Below are 17992 nucleotides of genomic sequence, written 5' to 3'. Positions count from 1 at the left end.
TGAATGGAGAGTAGTCCTTAACATGCGTAGCTCAAGCGCACCGTCCGAAAATCGAACCAGCGCCGCTTGATCTTGAAGCTTCTTTGTTCCAGAAGTCACGCACTAACCAATTGAGCTATCGGGGCGGTGTGGGCGATATCGGAAAAAGAAAATTAAGCTTCTTGAAAGTATTGCCAAGCAAATAAGCATAACATAATAGCACATATGGCACAGCAGTCATATTTATAAAGGAGTGACAAGCATATGATGTACCATTCCAAACTATACATTTTAACACTGCAGCAGCTTGACTTGTCACGCATATTGCAAATATGTTTGAATTTGACAGCCACATACCAAACGCCACTAAAACTGACGTCCTCTCAACCCCACAACAAATTTCTCTTAAATTTTGCACCCTACAATCATCATGCACGAAATACATATTTACATTACTTGAGACTTTGTTGTATAAGGCACTAGTATTTCATGCATATCGTCTTTTTTTCAGTAAAAAATCCCAAAGAATCAACTGCACTTTCTCTCCCAATACCAGACATTTTCATCCCACCAAAAGGCATGTGTAAATCCCTCACAAGCCAGCAATTAATCCAGACAGTGCCTACAACCAACTGTTTGGAAATTCTGTGTGCTTTTACTAAATCCTTAGTCCACAACATAGCACATAAACCATATGTCACATCATTTGCTCGAGACACAACTTCGCATTCATCGTCAAATGGCATAATGCAAGTAACAGGTCCAAATATCTCATCTTGAATGCATGCAGATGAATCTTTTAGCCCAGTGATAACAGTTGGCAAAACGTAATAGCCATTCTTGCAATGATCAGGCAAGTCAAGATTTCCAACTCCTTCTCCACAATGAATTGTAGCACCTTCTTCAGCAGCTAGGTTGATGTAGTACTTCACTTTTTTCATATGCTCTTTACTTACAAGAGCTCCCATGATGCTTGTGGGATCATTGGGATCACCTACCTTTATATTTTTAGCAAGATGTACAAACTTCTGCACAAATTCATCATATATATTTTTATGGACATAAATGCGACTACTGCATAGACAAACTTCTCCCTGATTAGCAAAACTAGATCGTAATGTTGTTGAAAGACAAGATTCCATATCCGCATCTTCAAATATAATTGCAGGATTTTTTCCACCAAGCTCTAATGAAAGCTTTTTAAACATTGGTGCAGCTTTTTCCGATATACGTTTTCCAACCAATGTGCTTCCTGTAAACGATATCAAAGGAACATCTTTGTGAAGCACAATAGGTTCTCCTGCACTCGGACCATACCCAAAGATAAGATTAATAACACCAGGAGGAAGATCAGATTGTTGAATAATTTCTGCCAATCTGTGAGCACTGACACTGGTCATTTCTGATGGTTTTGCGACGCATGTATTTCCAAAGGCAATTGCGGGAGCTATTTTCCATGTTAGAAGATAAAGAGGGAGGTTCCAGGGACTTATGAGACCAGCAACACCAACTGGCATTCGATCCACAATGTTGACAGCACAAACTGGTTCATACAGTTGAGTGCTGTCATTCACCTCATGCAAGATACTGGTAGCAAAAAAGCGAAAGTTGTATATAGCACGAGGGATGTCCACTTTTTTGGCAAGAGAAATGGGTTTTCCTTGATCTTTCGATTCAAGGTTGGCAAGTTCTTCAGCATGTGATTCGATTAAATCAGCAATTTGAAGCATAATTTTGGATCTAAACTGTGGACTTTGTTGCGACCATTTTAAAAATGCTTTTTTGGCAGATGCTACAGCAACTGCTACATCTTTTTCATCACTATCAGGTATTTTGGCATGAACCTTTCCAGTTGATGGATTGAAACTATCAAGGAACTTTCCATCAATTGGTTCAACAAATGAACCATTAATGAAGTTGTGCACAACTTTAATATTTTTAGAACTTAATTCGGCCATTTCTTAACACAACGTAAATAGTATTGCATGGAGTGTATATATATATGTTTTTTATACTATTAATATCTGCAAAACATGTTAAAGTATTAGCTGAAAAAGTACTGTTTAATGAATATATACTTTTATCAAGTTCCAGTGCTCGTCCAACATGGCAAGTACTACAATTAATGGTCTGCTAACTTCGGAGAATCCGATTCAGAGTAATCTCAATTCGGAGACAGCCTTTTTTAGAAATCTCCAAAATTTTACAGCTGCATCTTTTTATTAAAAGGAATTAACTTATAATAGAAGTTAATCAAATAAAGTCACAGCAAAAAAACAATTGTCAATTGGCATTTGATGATCATAACAACTAAGTTAAAAGCTAGTGACAGTTTAGAATAAACCTGGGTTTCGGCATTGCATGACCTTGAATTCCTTCGTTAGACTCTCAGTTAATGTTATTCTATCATGGCAGAAGAATCAATTAGTACGCAACGCAAAGGTACTCCCATGATCTACCACTGTGACATCATCGACTATATATAGGTTGGATTAATTGGGGTGCAACCTAATTCGTACCATGAACAATTTGTACCGTCAGTTCGTACCTTGAAAAGATCGATAGAAAAAATAAAAAAAGCCGAAGTTGCTGATTGCAGTTTCCGCAAACATTTTAAAAGGGTTAGGGTATCGGAGTATCGGTATCCGCAAACAAACAAACTGAAAAGATCGAGAGAAAAAAATAGAACATCGCTGATCGCAGTTTCCGTTTTTCCGCAGTTTCTGCAAACATTTTAAAATTTCCGGTAATGATCCTAAGAGTTTGCCGAAGTCGCTGATCGCAGTTTCCGCAAACATTTTAAAAGAGTTAGGGTTGATCGGAGTTTCCGCAAACATTTTAAAAGGGTTAGGGTGTTTCTGCAAACAAACAAACTGAAAAGATCGAGAGAAAAGAATAGAACAAAGCCGAAGTCGCTTATCGCAGTTTCCTTTTTTCCGCAAACATTTTAAAATTTCCGGTAATGATCCTAAGAGTTTGTCGAAGTCGCTGATCGCTGTTTCCTCAAACATTTTAAAAGGGTTGGGGTTGATCGGAGTTTTCGCAAACATTTTAAAAAGGTTAGGGTTGATCGGAGTTTCCGCAAACATTTTTAAAGGGTTAGGGGTTAAGGTTAGGGTTGATCGGAGTTTCCGCAAACATTTTAAAATTTCTGGTAATGATCCTAAGAGTTTTTGTTTGTTTGCGGAAACTGAGAACAGCTTTTTTTAATTTTTTTCTCTCGATCCTTTCAAGGTACAAACTGACGGTATAATACAAATTGTTCATGGTACGAATTAGGTTGCATCCGATTAATTGCCTAACCTATAATTGCTAGGATGCAACTAATTCGTACCATGAACAATTTGTACCGTCAGTTCGTACCTTGAAAACATCGAGAGAAAAAATTAAAAAAAGCCGGAGTTGCTGATCGCAGTTTCTGCCAGAGCTGCAGCCAGACCGCAGAGCAGGGAAGGCCAACTTTTTTTTAGGGGGGGGGGGGGCCAAAAAAATTGAATCATTATAATTGTAGCTGTTGCTCGAGAATGTTGGGATTTTGCCAGGGGAGGCAAAATTTTTTTCAGGGAGGGCAAGGCCCCCCCTGGCTACGGGCCTGGTTTCCGTAAACATTTTAAATTTTCCGCAAACAAACAAAAACTCTTAGGATCATTACCAGAAATTTTAAAATGTTTGCGGAAACTCTGATCAACCCAAACCCTTTTAAAATGTTTGCGGAAACTGCGATCAGCGACTTCAGCAAACTCTTAGGATCATTACCGGAAATTTTAAAATGTTTGCAGAAACTGCAGAAAAACGGAAACTGCGATCAGCGACTTCGGCTTTGTTCTATTTTTCTCTCTCAATCTTTTCAGTTTGCTTGTTTGCAGAAACACCCTAACCCTTTTAAAATGTTTGTGGAAACTGCAATCAGCAATGTTCTATTTTTTTCTCTCGATCTTTTCAGTTTGTTTATTTGCGAATACCGATACTCCGATGCCCTAACCCTAACTACCAGGCCCGTAACTAGGAGGGGCGCAGGGGGGCGAAGCCCGGCTTGCAAACATTTTTGCTCCCCTGGGAAAAATGATCTTAATTAGCTCTGTTCGCTGACTTTTTAGTTTTACCCAATTTTCTTGTGTTGTTTAATTGTAAACATTGTGTGCTTAATGGTGTGGACAAATGTTGTGTTACACAGACAGACTCGAGATTTATTGCTGGTTAGATCCAGAGTAGGTACAACAGTTTCCAATTGAGCTGAGCAGTGTGATAGCCTATCAGTCTCCAGAGTACTGTACTAGTTGACTGCCACTAAGCGTTACTAAAGCACCTGACAACCACTTTGGCATTTGCGTTCTAGGTAGGCTATGCTTCTATACTTGCAGTTAATAACTGCTGTTTTCGCCATGGAATACTTTGCACATTCTGCCTTTATGCTTCCTTATGAAGCGTGATTCAGTTACTACATAGGCTACTACGTAGCAGGGCCTCTGAGAGAAATTTTTACTAGGGGTACGAAGAGTCATTCCGGGCCCACCTCTCACTCCGGGCCCACTTTGTCTTTGGCAAAACGCATGATGTTTGCTTAGGCATATTGCACAGTGCACACCGTACAACATTTTACTGCAGAATGAATTGGATATCTATGCGCAATAATCGTATCAGGCTGCAATAAAACTATTATTTAGTGTTTTGTGTTGTGCATATCATGTGATCTGTCCCTCGTCAATTTGTGTATCCTGCATTGAATTCGTGTGTTAGTTGTTGATGGCGCTGTTAAGAGATGTCGCTTCTGCAGCTTTAAATGTAAAATTTTCAAATTCATTTCTCTTAGATGAAACCTATAATTATTATTCCTGATGAGGACACTAGGCTATGGTGTCGTTGGATTTAGTAGCTTTTTTGTTTTTTTTTGTATCTGGCCAATAAAATTTCTTTATTAATTTTGCATTCATTTACCACATGCCTAACAGAGGTGAACAAAGTCACCTTTTTTTTACTTTGGCTGCGCTCCTGCTCCGATAGTATTCACTCCGGCTACTGCTCAGAAATTCATTTTGAAGTGAAATAAGCGTGAAACTACCGTTTTCAAATAGCTTTTAAAAAACACAAATACCCAAAAATACCCGAGCTTTTAAAAAAAAAACTTAGCGGGTTGGGCTTTGGTTTTTCTCGACCATGCTTTTGCTACACTATGCCCCCCCCCCCACCTCTACCCGGACAAGAGAATAACAAACTTTTATGATTTAATTTAGGGTGCTTTTAACAAACATTTTTGCACGTCAAGCATTAAATCACCACATTGGGCCCCTAATTTGCATGCAATGCATTCAATTACCTTTCCGGGCCCTTTTTCTACATTACGGCCCCACCATGACTAAAGAATAACAACTTTTATACTTGAATTTAGTCGTTTAGGATGGTTTTAATTAAGTAATTTTGTGCGTAAACTATAAAATCACAAATTCGGGACCCAACAATCACAGTTCTGGGCCCTCAAGGGTACGCCGTGCCCTCCTCTCATAGGCCTTGCTACGTAGTGATGATGGATGTGATGCGCTTCTGCAGGAATCCAACAAGTTGCATGATCAGATAGCTAAAGAAGAACATGATCATGAAATTGAAAACTGGTGAAGCATTGCTACGACCTAAACCTAAGCGGACTATAAATACAAGCCTTACTGATTTCCTGGTGATGGAAGAGTTACCAGTTGCAGTAGGAATGGATAAGAAAAGGGATCTGAGAAAGTTACCGATGTATGCTGTGATGGACAAAATAGGTTTGGACATGAAACTCAGATTTGCAGACAATGGTTTTACACATCTGCTCGTGCCCATTCGAAAAAAAATGAAATTTCTTGGATCATGAATCGCTCATGCCACTACTGCATATACACAACTAAAGATAGATATTCCATCAGAGGCGAAATTACAAGTCCCCAAACAGTTCCTACATGACCATGTGCAATAGGGTGTTGCAGGCGCCCCATGAAATTTAAATCTTGGTTTCACCATGCTTACCTTTTTTGTGGTACTGTGTTTAGATCAGTAGACCACAAATATGAAGTTTCATAAATTTTCATCGACGTTTACCTCCACCGCCGAGGCCATTTTGAGGCCCACTTTTTGAATTTTTTCATGTTTTTTGCCACTAGAGGGCAGTGTATAAGTTTTGCAATATTGGGGGTATATTTAAAAGATGCACTATGATGTCTTGAATTGTTAAAAAAAAAAATTGGAGAAATGGGATAAGTATATCCAAAAATATTCAAGTTTTGTCACTAATTTTTTGCACAATACTGCCCCTAGTGGTGAAAAGAAAAATTAAAATATCTTAAAAACTACTCATCATATTGTAATGGAACTTGCATGTACCCCCCCATTTTTGTGGGTAAGGAATTTGATTTTAGCAATATTTTTGCAAAATATTACCACTAGAGGGCGGTAATTCTAATTTTGAACTATTTTTCTGTAAAAAGGCGATATTGTTGCATTTCTTGAGCTATGCTATCTGAAGAATACAATTTCATGGCTTATGCACAACAAAATTTATTCAATTGTAAAGAAACTGCATGCACGCATGTACTATATCAATACATCTAAACAGGCCATGTGAGTCTTAGTTAACACAATTTACGCAAAGGCAGTTGTACATCTTCGCTGTGTTGATAAATCACGTTTCCTAAGATTTGGTATCTTTCTTCGATCTTCCTCCACCGCTTGAATATAGTTTTGCAGATTTTTTTCTTGTTTTGCTAGATGAAGAAAGTCGGATACTAGTTTTACCCCTCTCTCTACTGAATCACTGCAGACTCTGAGTGCACTTATGACGGAATGGCCCGTTTCGGTGAGTCCGATTTGGTGAGTCCGATTCGGTGTGTCCGATCCCTTAACGGGGGATTTTTTCAATTTTTTTTTTAAATTATTGGGTACCGTAGCCTAATTATCATTGCCGTTTTAGGGTTAGGGTTAGAGGTTAGGAACTCACCGAATCGGACTCACCGAATAGTAGCAGACCCCACTTATGATACCATTAGCAGAAGCATAGCCATCATCTATTTCCCACTCTTTCGGGTGTTTGGCAAGAAAAGTTGTTGAAGTTTGCAAAAGTTCAAAAAACATTTTGCTGCTGGCATTTGCATAGGAGCACAATGACAATGAGTTATCATTAACAATGTCTGGCAGCTCTGGCTTACCGTATCCATTACCAAACATGTTTGTAACCTGGTCTTGGAAACTTGCATTTAAACGCAGCAGAGTTCTAGCCAAAGCTTCCTTTTCATCCATAGTGACTTGTTCGTCCCATAGAGCTAAGCGGATCAACTCCCCAGTTACATACCATGTGTGCCTACCTAAAGCTTTTAATTTTGTCTACTGCATCATAGCTTTTGATGTCACTTACCAGTTGCAAATCTTCTTGGGCTGCCGATGCAGCAATTGGACAGTTGAACCACCATCCATTAAATACAAAAGTCAACAAATCGCTCTAATTTTTGTATTTGTGACTTGGAAATGATTCCTTGTGGTAGAAAGTCTTGCAGCATTACTATCTTATAGCAATAGAGCTGCTTTCCCATCCACCTTGCTCGATGGACTGCACCACAGTTCATGAAGTTGTACTGTCCACTGTTGATTCCAATGTACACCGCCATCAGGTCTAAAAGTTCTTTGTAGTCACCCCTCTGATAATTTTGCATATCTCTCAAAATTTATAAGTGCTTCCACTTTTCTGCTTTGGGTTGTTACAAATTCTCCCAACTCTTGAGGATCTTTGGTATGCAGTACAGCTGCAGCATGTGGGGTTGCATTGAATCCTTTGTTCCGGAATCTTTTGAATAGTTTAATGTCTGGAGATCTTGACGTTTCGACTTTCAGGGCTTCCCACACATGAGAAAGTATAACTTCTCCAGTACGTTTTCTGCATGCTAGGCAGAGAAGTGGTTTGTCTAGCTTTATTTGAAGAAAAAATGCAGCAGAGAGATGGCTTGAAAAGTGTTTTGGGTATTGTTTTAAATTTTTTTTTTCTGGCCATCACTATGCTGCATGCACTTCTCTTCAAATAAAGCTAGACAAACCACTTCTCTGCCTAGCATGCAGAAAACATATTGGAAAATGTGGTGCAGTCCATCGAGCAAGGTGGGTGGGAAAGCAGCTCTATTGGTATAAGATAATAATGCTGCAAGACTTTCTACCACAAGGAATCATTTCCAAGTCACAAATACAAAAAATAGAGCGATTTGTTGACTTTTGCACTTTTGTATTAATTTAATGGATGGTGGTTTAACTGTCCAATTGCTGCATCAGCACCCCGAGAAGATTTGCAACTGGTAAGTGACATCAAAAGCTATGATGCAGTAGACAAAATTATCAGTGTTGCTGCTTTAAAAGCTTTAGGTAGGCACACATGGTATGTAACTGGGGAGCTGATCCCCTTAGTTCTATGGGACAAAAAAGTCACTATGGATGAAAACGAAGCTTTGGCTAGAACTCTGCTGCGTTTAAATGCAAGTTTCCATGACCAGGTTACAAACAGGTTTGGTAATGGATATGGTAAGCCAGAGCTGGCAGACATTGTTAATGATAACTCATTGTGCTCCTATGCAAATGCCAGCAGCAAAATGTTTTTTGAACTTTTGCACATTTCAACAACTTTTCTTGCCAAACACCCGAAAGAGTGGGAAATAGATGATGGCTATGCTTCTGCTAATGGTATCATAAGTGCACTCAGAACACAAAACTATATTCAAGTGGTGGAGGAAGATCGAAGAAAGATACCAAATCTTAGAAAACGTCATGCACAACTGCCTATGCGTAAATTGTGTTAACTAAGACTCACATTGCCTGTTTGGATGTATTGATATAGTACATGCATGCATGCAGTTTCTTTACAATTGAATAAATTTTGTTGTGCATAAGCCATGAAATTGTATTCTTCAGATAGCATAGCTCAAGAAATGCAACAATATCGCCTTTTTACAGAAAAATAATTCAAAATTAGAACTACCGCCCTCTAGTGGTAATATTTTGCAAAAATATTGCTAAAATCAAATTCCTTACCTACGAAAATGGGGGGGTGCATGCAAGTTCCATTACAATATGATGAGTAGTTTTTAAGATATTTTAATTTTTCTTTTCACCACTAGGGGCAGTATTGTGCAGAAAATTAGTGACAAAACTTAAATATTTTTGGATATGCTTATCCCATTTCTCTAATTTTTTTTTGAACATTATTCAGAACATCATAGAGCATCTTTTAAATGTACCCCCAATATTGCAAAACTTATACACTGCCCTCTAGTGGCAAAAAACATAAAAAAATTCAAAAAGTGGGCCTCAAAATGGTCTCGGCGGTGGAGGTAAACGTCGATGAAAATTTATGAAATTTCATATTTGTGGTCTACTGATCTAAACACAGTACCACAAAAAAGGTAAGCAAAATCCGAGAGGGTCGGGGCGCCTGCAACACCCTAATGTGCAATTTGCACAACACCAGAATTCCGATATAGTAGGCCTACTGAAAGAACTGTACAATCAACGACTGGCATTCCTGAATGTATATAAGCTTGTCGCTACTGTGTCATCATTCGGGTCCAGTAGTGTGCTTTGTGAGAGTGGCTTCACTGTCTTATCTCGGATAGACAAGCTCCGGACTTTACTAAGTCCCGAAGACAAGCCTACACGCAGTCTATGTTCCAGACGAGATAGGCAAACTTGGTTCTGTTGGATTTTAAAAAGGAAATGACCGAAACAATATAGCCTACCTGGACATTTTTGTTAATAGATTCAGTGAAGTTCATCCACGCCTTTTGTTAACCCATCTATCCTATCTGGACCTAACCTATCTATGGCGAAGATACATTTCACTGATGGTGTGAAATACATTCTCACTATTATCATTAAAGGATTGATCTGGAAGAGATGATTGTTGATTCTGCTCTAGACAAAATGAGGTGCAATGTACACATTGTAGGCTACAATTATTATTTACCAAACGATGAGTGACAGGTGCAGCGGCTGCAGCCCTATTTGATCATAGTTAAACGCCTATTTTCTATGTATAGTAGACCTATATTTTGTATAATTTATGCAGCGCATTAGACAAAAATGTAAATAAACTAAAAAAAACTCGAAGTCCATGAAAGGCAATCGATTAACTACGGTAACAAAAGAATCAACTACAAAATCATAAATTTTGCTGCAGCTTCTATGCCAATTTTTAACCATTTTATCACTAAGTTAGTTGGTGGTCAGATGTTTCAAAAATGATTTTGCTTCTTAATTTCTATCCTGTCGTCATTATAACTGTATGTAGGCTAATTGAGTCAGTACGGTGTAGGCTAATTGAGTCTATAATGCCAGTTCAAGCTGTTGTTTCTACAATAATCTATGCTAATATAAACACTGTAGTAGCCTACGATTAATGTTTTTGGCTTTTTGCGTAAATATACCCACATTGTGTGCTAACATCGTTTTCGTACATGATATGGAAGATAAAAGTTGGGCCCCCTCTAGAATACTTATCGCCCCCCCCTGGTGCTCCAAGCTAGTTACGGCCTGCTAACTACCAATACCTAACCGATACCCTAACCTTGCGGAAACTGCGATCAGCGACTTCGGGTTTTTTCAAGGTACGAACTGACGGTACGAATTGTTCATTGTACGAATTAGGTTGCACCCTAATTGCTATGCCTCGTCTGCAAGATATCAGCTAATTTACATCTACCCCACAGATACAATAACCTACCAAATGATCCTTTAAAGTTCTCTAAATAAACAGAAGCCGTCGCTGCATTTTCAAGAAATCACCGAATTGAATTTTTTGAAATGGGCTATTCTGTACAATTCATCATTGCTTTCTACAAATTAACATGACAGCATAAATTAAATTGATATCTATAGTAGGCCAATAGGCTACTCATGAGATTATTAATTAGGCTGTGGCTATTCTTACAACATATTGTAAAAATAGCCTCAGAGGCTATTCTTACAAGCACCACTCAAGCATTACGTTTGACATCAATATGCGCTCATGCGTGATCTGGAACTGGTATACAAGTCGCCACCCTGGTTAAAAAGGCGATGACGTCACACAGGAGGAATCCACCATAAAATGGTGGAAAAGTGGGGTGAAAATAGTCAACCATGACAAAAAAAAGCATGCAAGTGTCCGCTTTTACCTAATAGCTATGTAACACAGGCCCGAAAAACACCACATATCTCCTTAGAAAAGAGTTAAACTTGACCAAGTTTAACTATTTATCCGAAGAATACTTCTAAAGATACCAGCATTTAATCAATAATATATCTTTGTCGTTTCTGCTTCGATTTTTACAATTAAACCATTGCTGGAAAGCGCAAGCTATCGTTTATCCAAATGAAGGTCAGCCAGACTCTAAAAGTTAAAAATATTTCTTAGGTAAAGAGTTGAACTTGACCGACTTTAACCATTTATCCCAAAAATACTTGTAAAGATACCAGCATTTAATAAACGCTAATCTAAAGAACATATCTCTGTCTATTGACAAGCAAAAGTTGAGGTTGATAGCTTTTTCACAAAGCGAGCAACCGGGCTTCAAACACAAGCAAATAGCGCCCGATGACTCGTTGCATTTCCGAATCGAAGCAAGTATACAAGTCTCCCCGGTCTGCGATCATTATATGTCTTTATTAAATTAGTTGTAAGTTGCTTGTTTCTGCTTCGATTTTAACAATTGAACCATTGCTGGAAAGCACAAGCTATCATCTATCCAAATTAAGGTCAGCCAGACTCTAAAAGTTAAAAATATTTCTTAGGTAAAGAGTTGAACTTGACCGACTTTAACCATTTATCCCACAAATATTTTTAAAGATAACAGCATTTAATAAACGCTAATCTAAACAACATATCTCTGTCTATTGACAAGCAAAAGTTGAGGTTGATAGCTTTTTCACAAAGCGAGCAACCGGGCTTCAAACACAAGCAAATAGCGCCAGATGACTCGTTGCATTTCCGAAAAGCTAGGCTATTTACAAAAAGTGAATACCGCACATGTTAAACAAAAACTGTACATATTTTGAGCACAGCACAGTAACTGTTAGGCCAGATCATCACCCATGTGTCCCTCCTCTCCTTGCCTAGATGAGACCTGCTATTTGTCCTCGCAACCCTTTTTGTTTCCCGACCAAACTGAGAAGTTTAGAGTTTCGTTATTTGTTGGATGCAAATAGACGCATGCTTACATTTTTGACCACCTTAAAACACTAAACCAGTTTCTGCTCGACATAGCCTACAGTGTTCAATTTTTGTCCCAGGAATCAACTCTTCAAGCAATACTTTCCCTACTTTGTGTGCACTAACATCCTAATTTATATGCCATTGTTAACAATTGCGATATTCGTGAATTCATTTGAGGCTTTGGGTACCGGAATTAATATACTTATTTGAACTAGCAAATTCAATCCACAACACTTTCCACTAGGCTGTTACTTAACACTAAGCACGCATATGCGCTGCGATTTGTGGCCGTGTTAGCAACTGAAAAAAAGCCTTGGTGTGAAGATCACAGAATTGTTCAAAATGTGAGCTCAGTAGCCTATTACTGTGCTTGCAACTGCATGGTGCTATCAACGTGCAAAACAACTCGGCTCCAGGTCCCCTGCGGTCACAGACACGCATATTATCCCTGAATAGGGGGGTATCGCGTTTGCCATTCGCTCATTGTCGCCTGGTTTGATTGCAAACAAGTCTGTTCTATGTAGTTGCTTTCCTCATTGCGTCCAGTATGTCAGCACAATTGCTTTATCATCGCGAACGCCATTGTCACTTTTCCTCATCCACCTTTCCCAGGCTTGTTCGCGATGAAAGGCACAGAGTAACACGTAGCAATCTGCGGAACAAGAAGTCGTGGGCACTGAGTGGTAAAGTACAGTAGCAACTTAACAGTGACGACACAAATGCATGAGCAATGGAGACAGCACACAAGCAACGAAAATGTTAATGCAATTCACTAACTTGAAAAAACGCTTTCGATGGCCTTGATTTCCGCCTCACATTTATCGGTCATGAAAAACGAAGGGTTCCAGTTTTCTGACCACCCTTTTACAACAGAAAGTGCTTCTGCTATGTCCGAAGCTTGTTCATTTTGGATAATAAACGTAGCAACAACCTGGTAACCAACATTCGTTCTGACGCAAAGAAAAAATAGAGGAAGGGAATACTTGGACGTCTTGTAAGTTGCATCCAAGAGGCAAATGCCTTGGCCGCAACGATGCAACAATCGTATTATCTTCATCTAAGATGAGTTACAATCAACTAAATTTTCATCTTATGATAGTAGCCTACAGAAATAATATACGGTACTGTACGTAACATTGAAAACCACCAAGCCTACTACGTGAATATGGTAAAAAATAAATTGTCTCAAAAAGATTGGTTGTGACCCAAACCCTGCCTTTGGTTACCGCTGGACATGTCACTTGGTCCAATCAATAACACCACATAGGCGTATGGATTTGGCACACTAGATGGAAAAAATACAAAAGAGGTCAGTGAAGTAGGCTAGGCTACTCTGAATCAACAAAGCTTTTACACCTGAAAACTGAGTGTCTTTAAGAAACGAGATGCAAAGTTGATGAAACAGAACACATTTACATATGTTTATAGCATTTTTTGCAGTTAGTAAACCGTTTCCTCTTTTATGATGCCTAACCTCCACTTTGGTGAAAACACTGTGCTTTGCAGAAACCTTTTCAGAATCTTTGTCAACAAAGAAAAGGCTTATTATTGTAGTATGAATATCAACACTTAGTACACTAGTGAATTACAATGACAGGATGTTAAAAATCAACATTAACATGGCACCGTATGCTCGTTTCTGAACAACAACAAGCTTCGTTCCTGCTTTTGCTTCGTACTCTTCAATGGATCTCATGGCATCTTCAACTGAAGCCAACCACTTTCAACAATAAACAATTGATTTTTTACTGTTATAAACTTATGGATCTTCATCACCCATTTTTTGCCATAAGAAATCAAAGCATTTATGCCATAGCCTAAGATTACAGTGAAGAAATGTAAATACTACACACATGCAACAAATCTGGATTTAGCGAGTATAAGGTAGCTGATAGTTTGAAGCTCCAGTTTTTCTTCTTTCCTTCTACTATAAGTACTTCACCACATTTAGGTTTGTTTTATTCTGATGACAGCTCCTGATGAGTCAGTCAAAAAAAAAACTGCAGCTTCGAGCTACCTTTTACTTGCTATTTTCAAGTTCTGTACCACCATTTGCTATGAAAGAGTTCAACATACGTATACTAATTGTGTTAAGTTGGAAACAGTAAAATAGTTGAATATTGATGAACTGTTGAAGGTCTTGTTGGACCGTAGTATATTGCAGCAACTACATTACAAACCTGTACTAGTCCATGACTTTCAGCCAACTCTCCCAAAGAATGTTAAATGTCCTAAATGCATCAGAACTTTTAATGCCAGGATTGGACTCATTAGTCATTCAAGAACACATCGTTAGCGTTTTATGTGAGGACCATTGAAGAAACGATTTTTATCAAATGTTACAAGTTTCAAGCATAACGCGTCAAGGCCAATAAGTCTTTTCGTAGTTCACGGTTTACATAACCTTGGTTTAATTGACAAAGCGAGATTGCAGTATCACCTGAACATTCAATGTCACTTCTCCATAAGGTTGCATTTCCTGCAGAACCAAGACTTCGTTTTTGGCGGCATTGTTCTACCAAGACATCTCAGATGGTGCCAATCCAGACACGAGTCGCACATGATGCTGTCGCCTGCATCAAGATCTAAATAACAGGAGATGCACAACCAGCGGCCTTTATTTCGCAAAGTGGTCAGTAGGTTCTCCATCAACGTCCAACCGTCAAAAGAAAAATGTCTTCGCACAGAAGCAATGGCAATGTTTTCATCTAAACACTTCATTGGAATTCTTTCGGGCAACGTTTCAATTTCATTTTCTTCGATCAGTCGATCGCTGAATGGACGCAAGACCTCTTCTACTACCTCAGAATCGACAAACCAACTGAGTATTGCTGAAAAATATGACCATGGGTGACTTTGTTTGATGTAGCCTACGTACGCTTTGACGTAGCCTATCGGCTAGACAGACCCACAGAAGTCAAAGTGTAGTTTTTTAAACTAACGTAGGCTATAACAAAAATGAAGTCACACAAACATAAATGCAACAAACCTGCTTCTTTCTGAAAAGACGACTTCAGTCTGAATGAAATTGGTCCGCTCTTTTTTTGTCTCTTGCGTGGTAACCCAATGACTGTCAATCCAGCTCCTTTTGGCCTGCCACGTTTCATCATCTTCGGTGGAAATTTAATTGATCCTGCATCATCTGTTAATAAACACAACGAGAATCGAATATAGGCTACAACGTAGAAAACATCACTATTTCAACGTTTTTATTAAAAAATTAATAAACATAATGCATTATGCAATGCAAGAAAAAACAACTAATCAGAAATGAATGTTTCAGAAACAGCACATACTTGTAAAAGACTGAATAGAACTGGACGGTGTCTGCATCATAATCGCACTGGTATCAACGGTCGACAAGACGTCACCGGGTGTGTGCTGTAAAGTACTGTTTGAGACCGTAGGAAATACAATTCCAGGATCATTGCTGGAAGATGTTGCAGCAGCACTTCCAGTATCAGTGCCTGAAAAGGATCATGCAGTTGTTCACAAAAGCAGAATTACTGAGCATCTGCAACCTTGTATAATCGTAAATTAGTGCGCAACTGCGCATGCAGTACATATTAGCCCACATATTGGATAGCTCAACGCCATAAAAATCATTGCTCAAAAAAAAATTGACTGCAAAATCACGACGCAAGTTGCAGTAACTAACCCATATCTCTTCAGATATTTGAAAAAGTAGGCTAGTTTTTCTGATTTAGTAAATAGTGCTAGCATATAGGCCTACCTTTCTGAGTTTGACCCAAAAAGTTCACAACTTGGAATTTCTTTCCTTCCTGCAAGAACTCTGCAATTTGTCGTAAATTATCCAGGTTGTATTGGAATTCATCCATTCCTTGTTCAGATATCATTAACGCAATCTTCTGGGAAATATCTTGAACACGGCGATACTTTTGCTGTTCTGATAAAACACATCTTCTTTGAGGCTTGTTAAGAATCTCAACAGCTGGTAATGTGGATGCAGGACCGTTGTCCAGTGAGTTTCTTGTCAGGCGATGGGATTTAAGAAAATATTGCATTGTCCACCGTTCTGAACAAAGATTGGGATTGTACTCTGACATATGGAGCTGCCTTCTAACTGCCAAGACATGCCTACAAGGTAGCAGCATTGATGATGTGAATCCACAAGGACATGCTGTTGTTGTGACTGCCAATTCCCCATGGACACGAGATTTTACTATGGCAGAATCATTCAAAATCTCTGACATGGCAACCTTTTCCGCTAACTTGAATTGTTGTTGCACATGAATATATGCAAATGGTGTCAGTAGCTGTTGGTATTGTCTCTCCGCCACACTTGAAATCGCATCAATTGGAACCTTAAGGAAAGCATTTGACGCTTTGTGGTCACGTTCGGTGGAAAGAGATTGGATACATGCCATCAGATCTTTAAAAAACATGGTCATTCCTGAGTATCTTGTTATGACACTTTTCAACTTTCCATTGATGGATTCCAGTCGATTATTAGTTCTGTTCAAAAAATTAGCTTTCAAGTTGCTCAGTCCATCCACCCATTGATGTCGAATAGCATGCCAGTTATCGTTATAATATGTTGTGACAGCAATTGGGACTGTGTCAACGAATTGGTTATACAGTAAATTATAAGCTGACTCATTTTTGGCATTTGCCAGTTTTCCTAAAATTTCCAGTGATACCTGCCTTTGGGCTGAAGAAATGCCTAATTTTTCCATGGAAACTTCTCTACGAAAAGTGCGAAGGGTATGAAAATAGCAAATTAAAATTTCTGCAGTAGGCAGCATTTTCATCATGGCATCCCGCTCTGCCATGTCTTTGTCAGCCATTACAACCTCCACTTTATCCCAAGCTGGATTGTGGAGTTTAAACTGAGTTAACAGCTTGCTGATGGTCAGTTTGTCTTCAGTGGCTACAAGCCACAGACACACAATTTCACTCTGACCTAAGCCATCAACATTCAGCATCACATATAATGGCATTCTCAAGTCATTAAGTTTGTAGGTTGCATCAATCAGCAGCATTTCGGGATATGCCGCAAAGGTTTCCCGCATGTCTTTCGTTTGAAAGTATATCGCCTGCAATTGTTTGTCATCATCTGCAAACACATCTACTGCAGCACCTAAAATGAAAATAAACTGAGGATTAGTATACCCTACAAAGCAAGAATCTTGACAATCCTGGGCCAGACTAAAATAGCGCAAAACAATTAGGCCTATTAGGCACTCCATCAGATTTAAAAGCAAAAACATCAACTTTTAGTGAAATTTGTTTTCTATTCTATGTTATTTTAATTATTGGCCAGAGGAAGGATGTTTAGGCCTTTGGTAATATTTACATCATATAATCAATGTTCCAACTGAGCGGTTGTATACCACTCTCACCCCATTCTCTAAAAGATGCCACATTGCAATGCTTAGGGTCCGTTAAAAGGATCCATTAGGAGTAAACTTTTACGTAGATTTCAAATTTAGCAATGTTTTCTATTTCTATCCACTCAAAGTAGAATTGTTTCAAGATATTGAAGACCTTTGATTGAATTCCTTGATCCCGCTTTCAATCTTACAATCCCCATAGCGCCTTATGTTGCAACAAAAATCTTTGGAGCATGAGTTTGGGAAAGTAGAATGAATTCTTGTGAAGAAAATGAAGCAAAAAATACTCTCAATTGACCCTTTATAGCTCAATGTTGCAAATTTTCCACACGTTGTAGGGTACTGCTAATGTTCTGTGTTGGTTATACTAGACAAACGTTTTCTGAATAGAAAAACGTCTGAAAATTAGATATTTTTCTTGTGTAGCCTACTATGATGTGCGTACTGGTAATCCGCAGTTTGCTGCAGT

The 17992-nt window shown here is 38.7% G+C and overlaps 2 protein-coding genes across 4 annotated transcripts; both read right to left on the bottom strand.

The window, feature by feature from the left end:
* Nucleotides 1-266: 266 nt before the first annotated feature.
* On the bottom strand, nucleotides 267-1984 carry LOC145785800 (2-aminomuconic semialdehyde dehydrogenase-like). Its single transcript, XM_082597511.1, has one exon. It carries the CDS (start codon nucleotides 1935-1937, stop codon nucleotides 459-461), a length of 1479 nt encoding a protein of 492 aa, XP_082453637.1. The 5' UTR covers nucleotides 1938-1984; the 3' UTR covers nucleotides 267-458.
* A 10614-nt stretch (nucleotides 1985-12598) lies between these two features.
* Nucleotides 12599-17266, bottom strand: LOC145785437 (zinc finger SWIM domain-containing protein 3-like). 3 transcript variants are annotated; one of them, XR_014291165.1, is made up of 5 exons: nucleotides 15903-17266; nucleotides 15466-15636; nucleotides 15159-15311; nucleotides 12947-15000; nucleotides 12599-12821 (listed from the first exon to the last, which is right to left on the bottom strand). XR_014291165.1 is itself a non-coding variant. In XM_082597094.1 (4 exons), exons 1-4 carry the CDS (start codon nucleotides 17200-17202, stop codon nucleotides 14624-14626), a joined length of 2001 nt encoding a protein of 666 aa, XP_082453220.1. In that variant the 5' UTR covers nucleotides 17203-17266; the 3' UTR covers nucleotides 12599-14623. The 3 variants fall into 3 exon arrangements, 1 of the variants encoding a protein (XP_082453220.1); XR_014291166.1 differs by having other exon boundaries at nucleotides 12599-13889; nucleotides 14350-15000; XM_082597094.1 differs by having other exon boundaries at nucleotides 12599-15000.
* Between the last annotated feature and the right edge of the window lie 726 nt (nucleotides 17267-17992).

This window comes from Aplidium turbinatum, chromosome 16 (genome assembly GCF_918807975.1).
Source record: "Aplidium turbinatum chromosome 16, kaAplTurb1.1, whole genome shotgun sequence".
Taxonomy (NCBI): Eukaryota; Metazoa; Chordata; class Ascidiacea; order Aplousobranchia; family Polyclinidae; genus Aplidium; species Aplidium turbinatum.
The sequence above is the reverse complement of the archived record's forward strand: the minus strand, read 5'-3'. Positions and strand labels throughout refer to the sequence as shown.

Coding starts and splice junctions, on each gene's coding strand:
- LOC145785800 (XM_082597511.1), bottom strand. CDS start 1,937: ATGGCCGAATTAAGTTCTAAAAATATTAAAGTTGTGCACAACTTCATT.
- LOC145785437 (XM_082597094.1), bottom strand. CDS start 17,202: ATGCGGGAAACCTTTGCGGCATATCCCGAAATGCTGCTGATTGATGCA. Junction 15,637..15,902: donor TTTGGGTCAAACTCAGAAAG/GTAGGCCTATAT, acceptor GATCCTTTTCAG/GCACTGATACTGGAAGTGCT. Junction 15,312..15,465: donor TTCTATTCAGTCTTTTACAA/GTATGTGCTGTT, acceptor GTTTATTAACAG/ATGATGCAGGATCAATTAAA.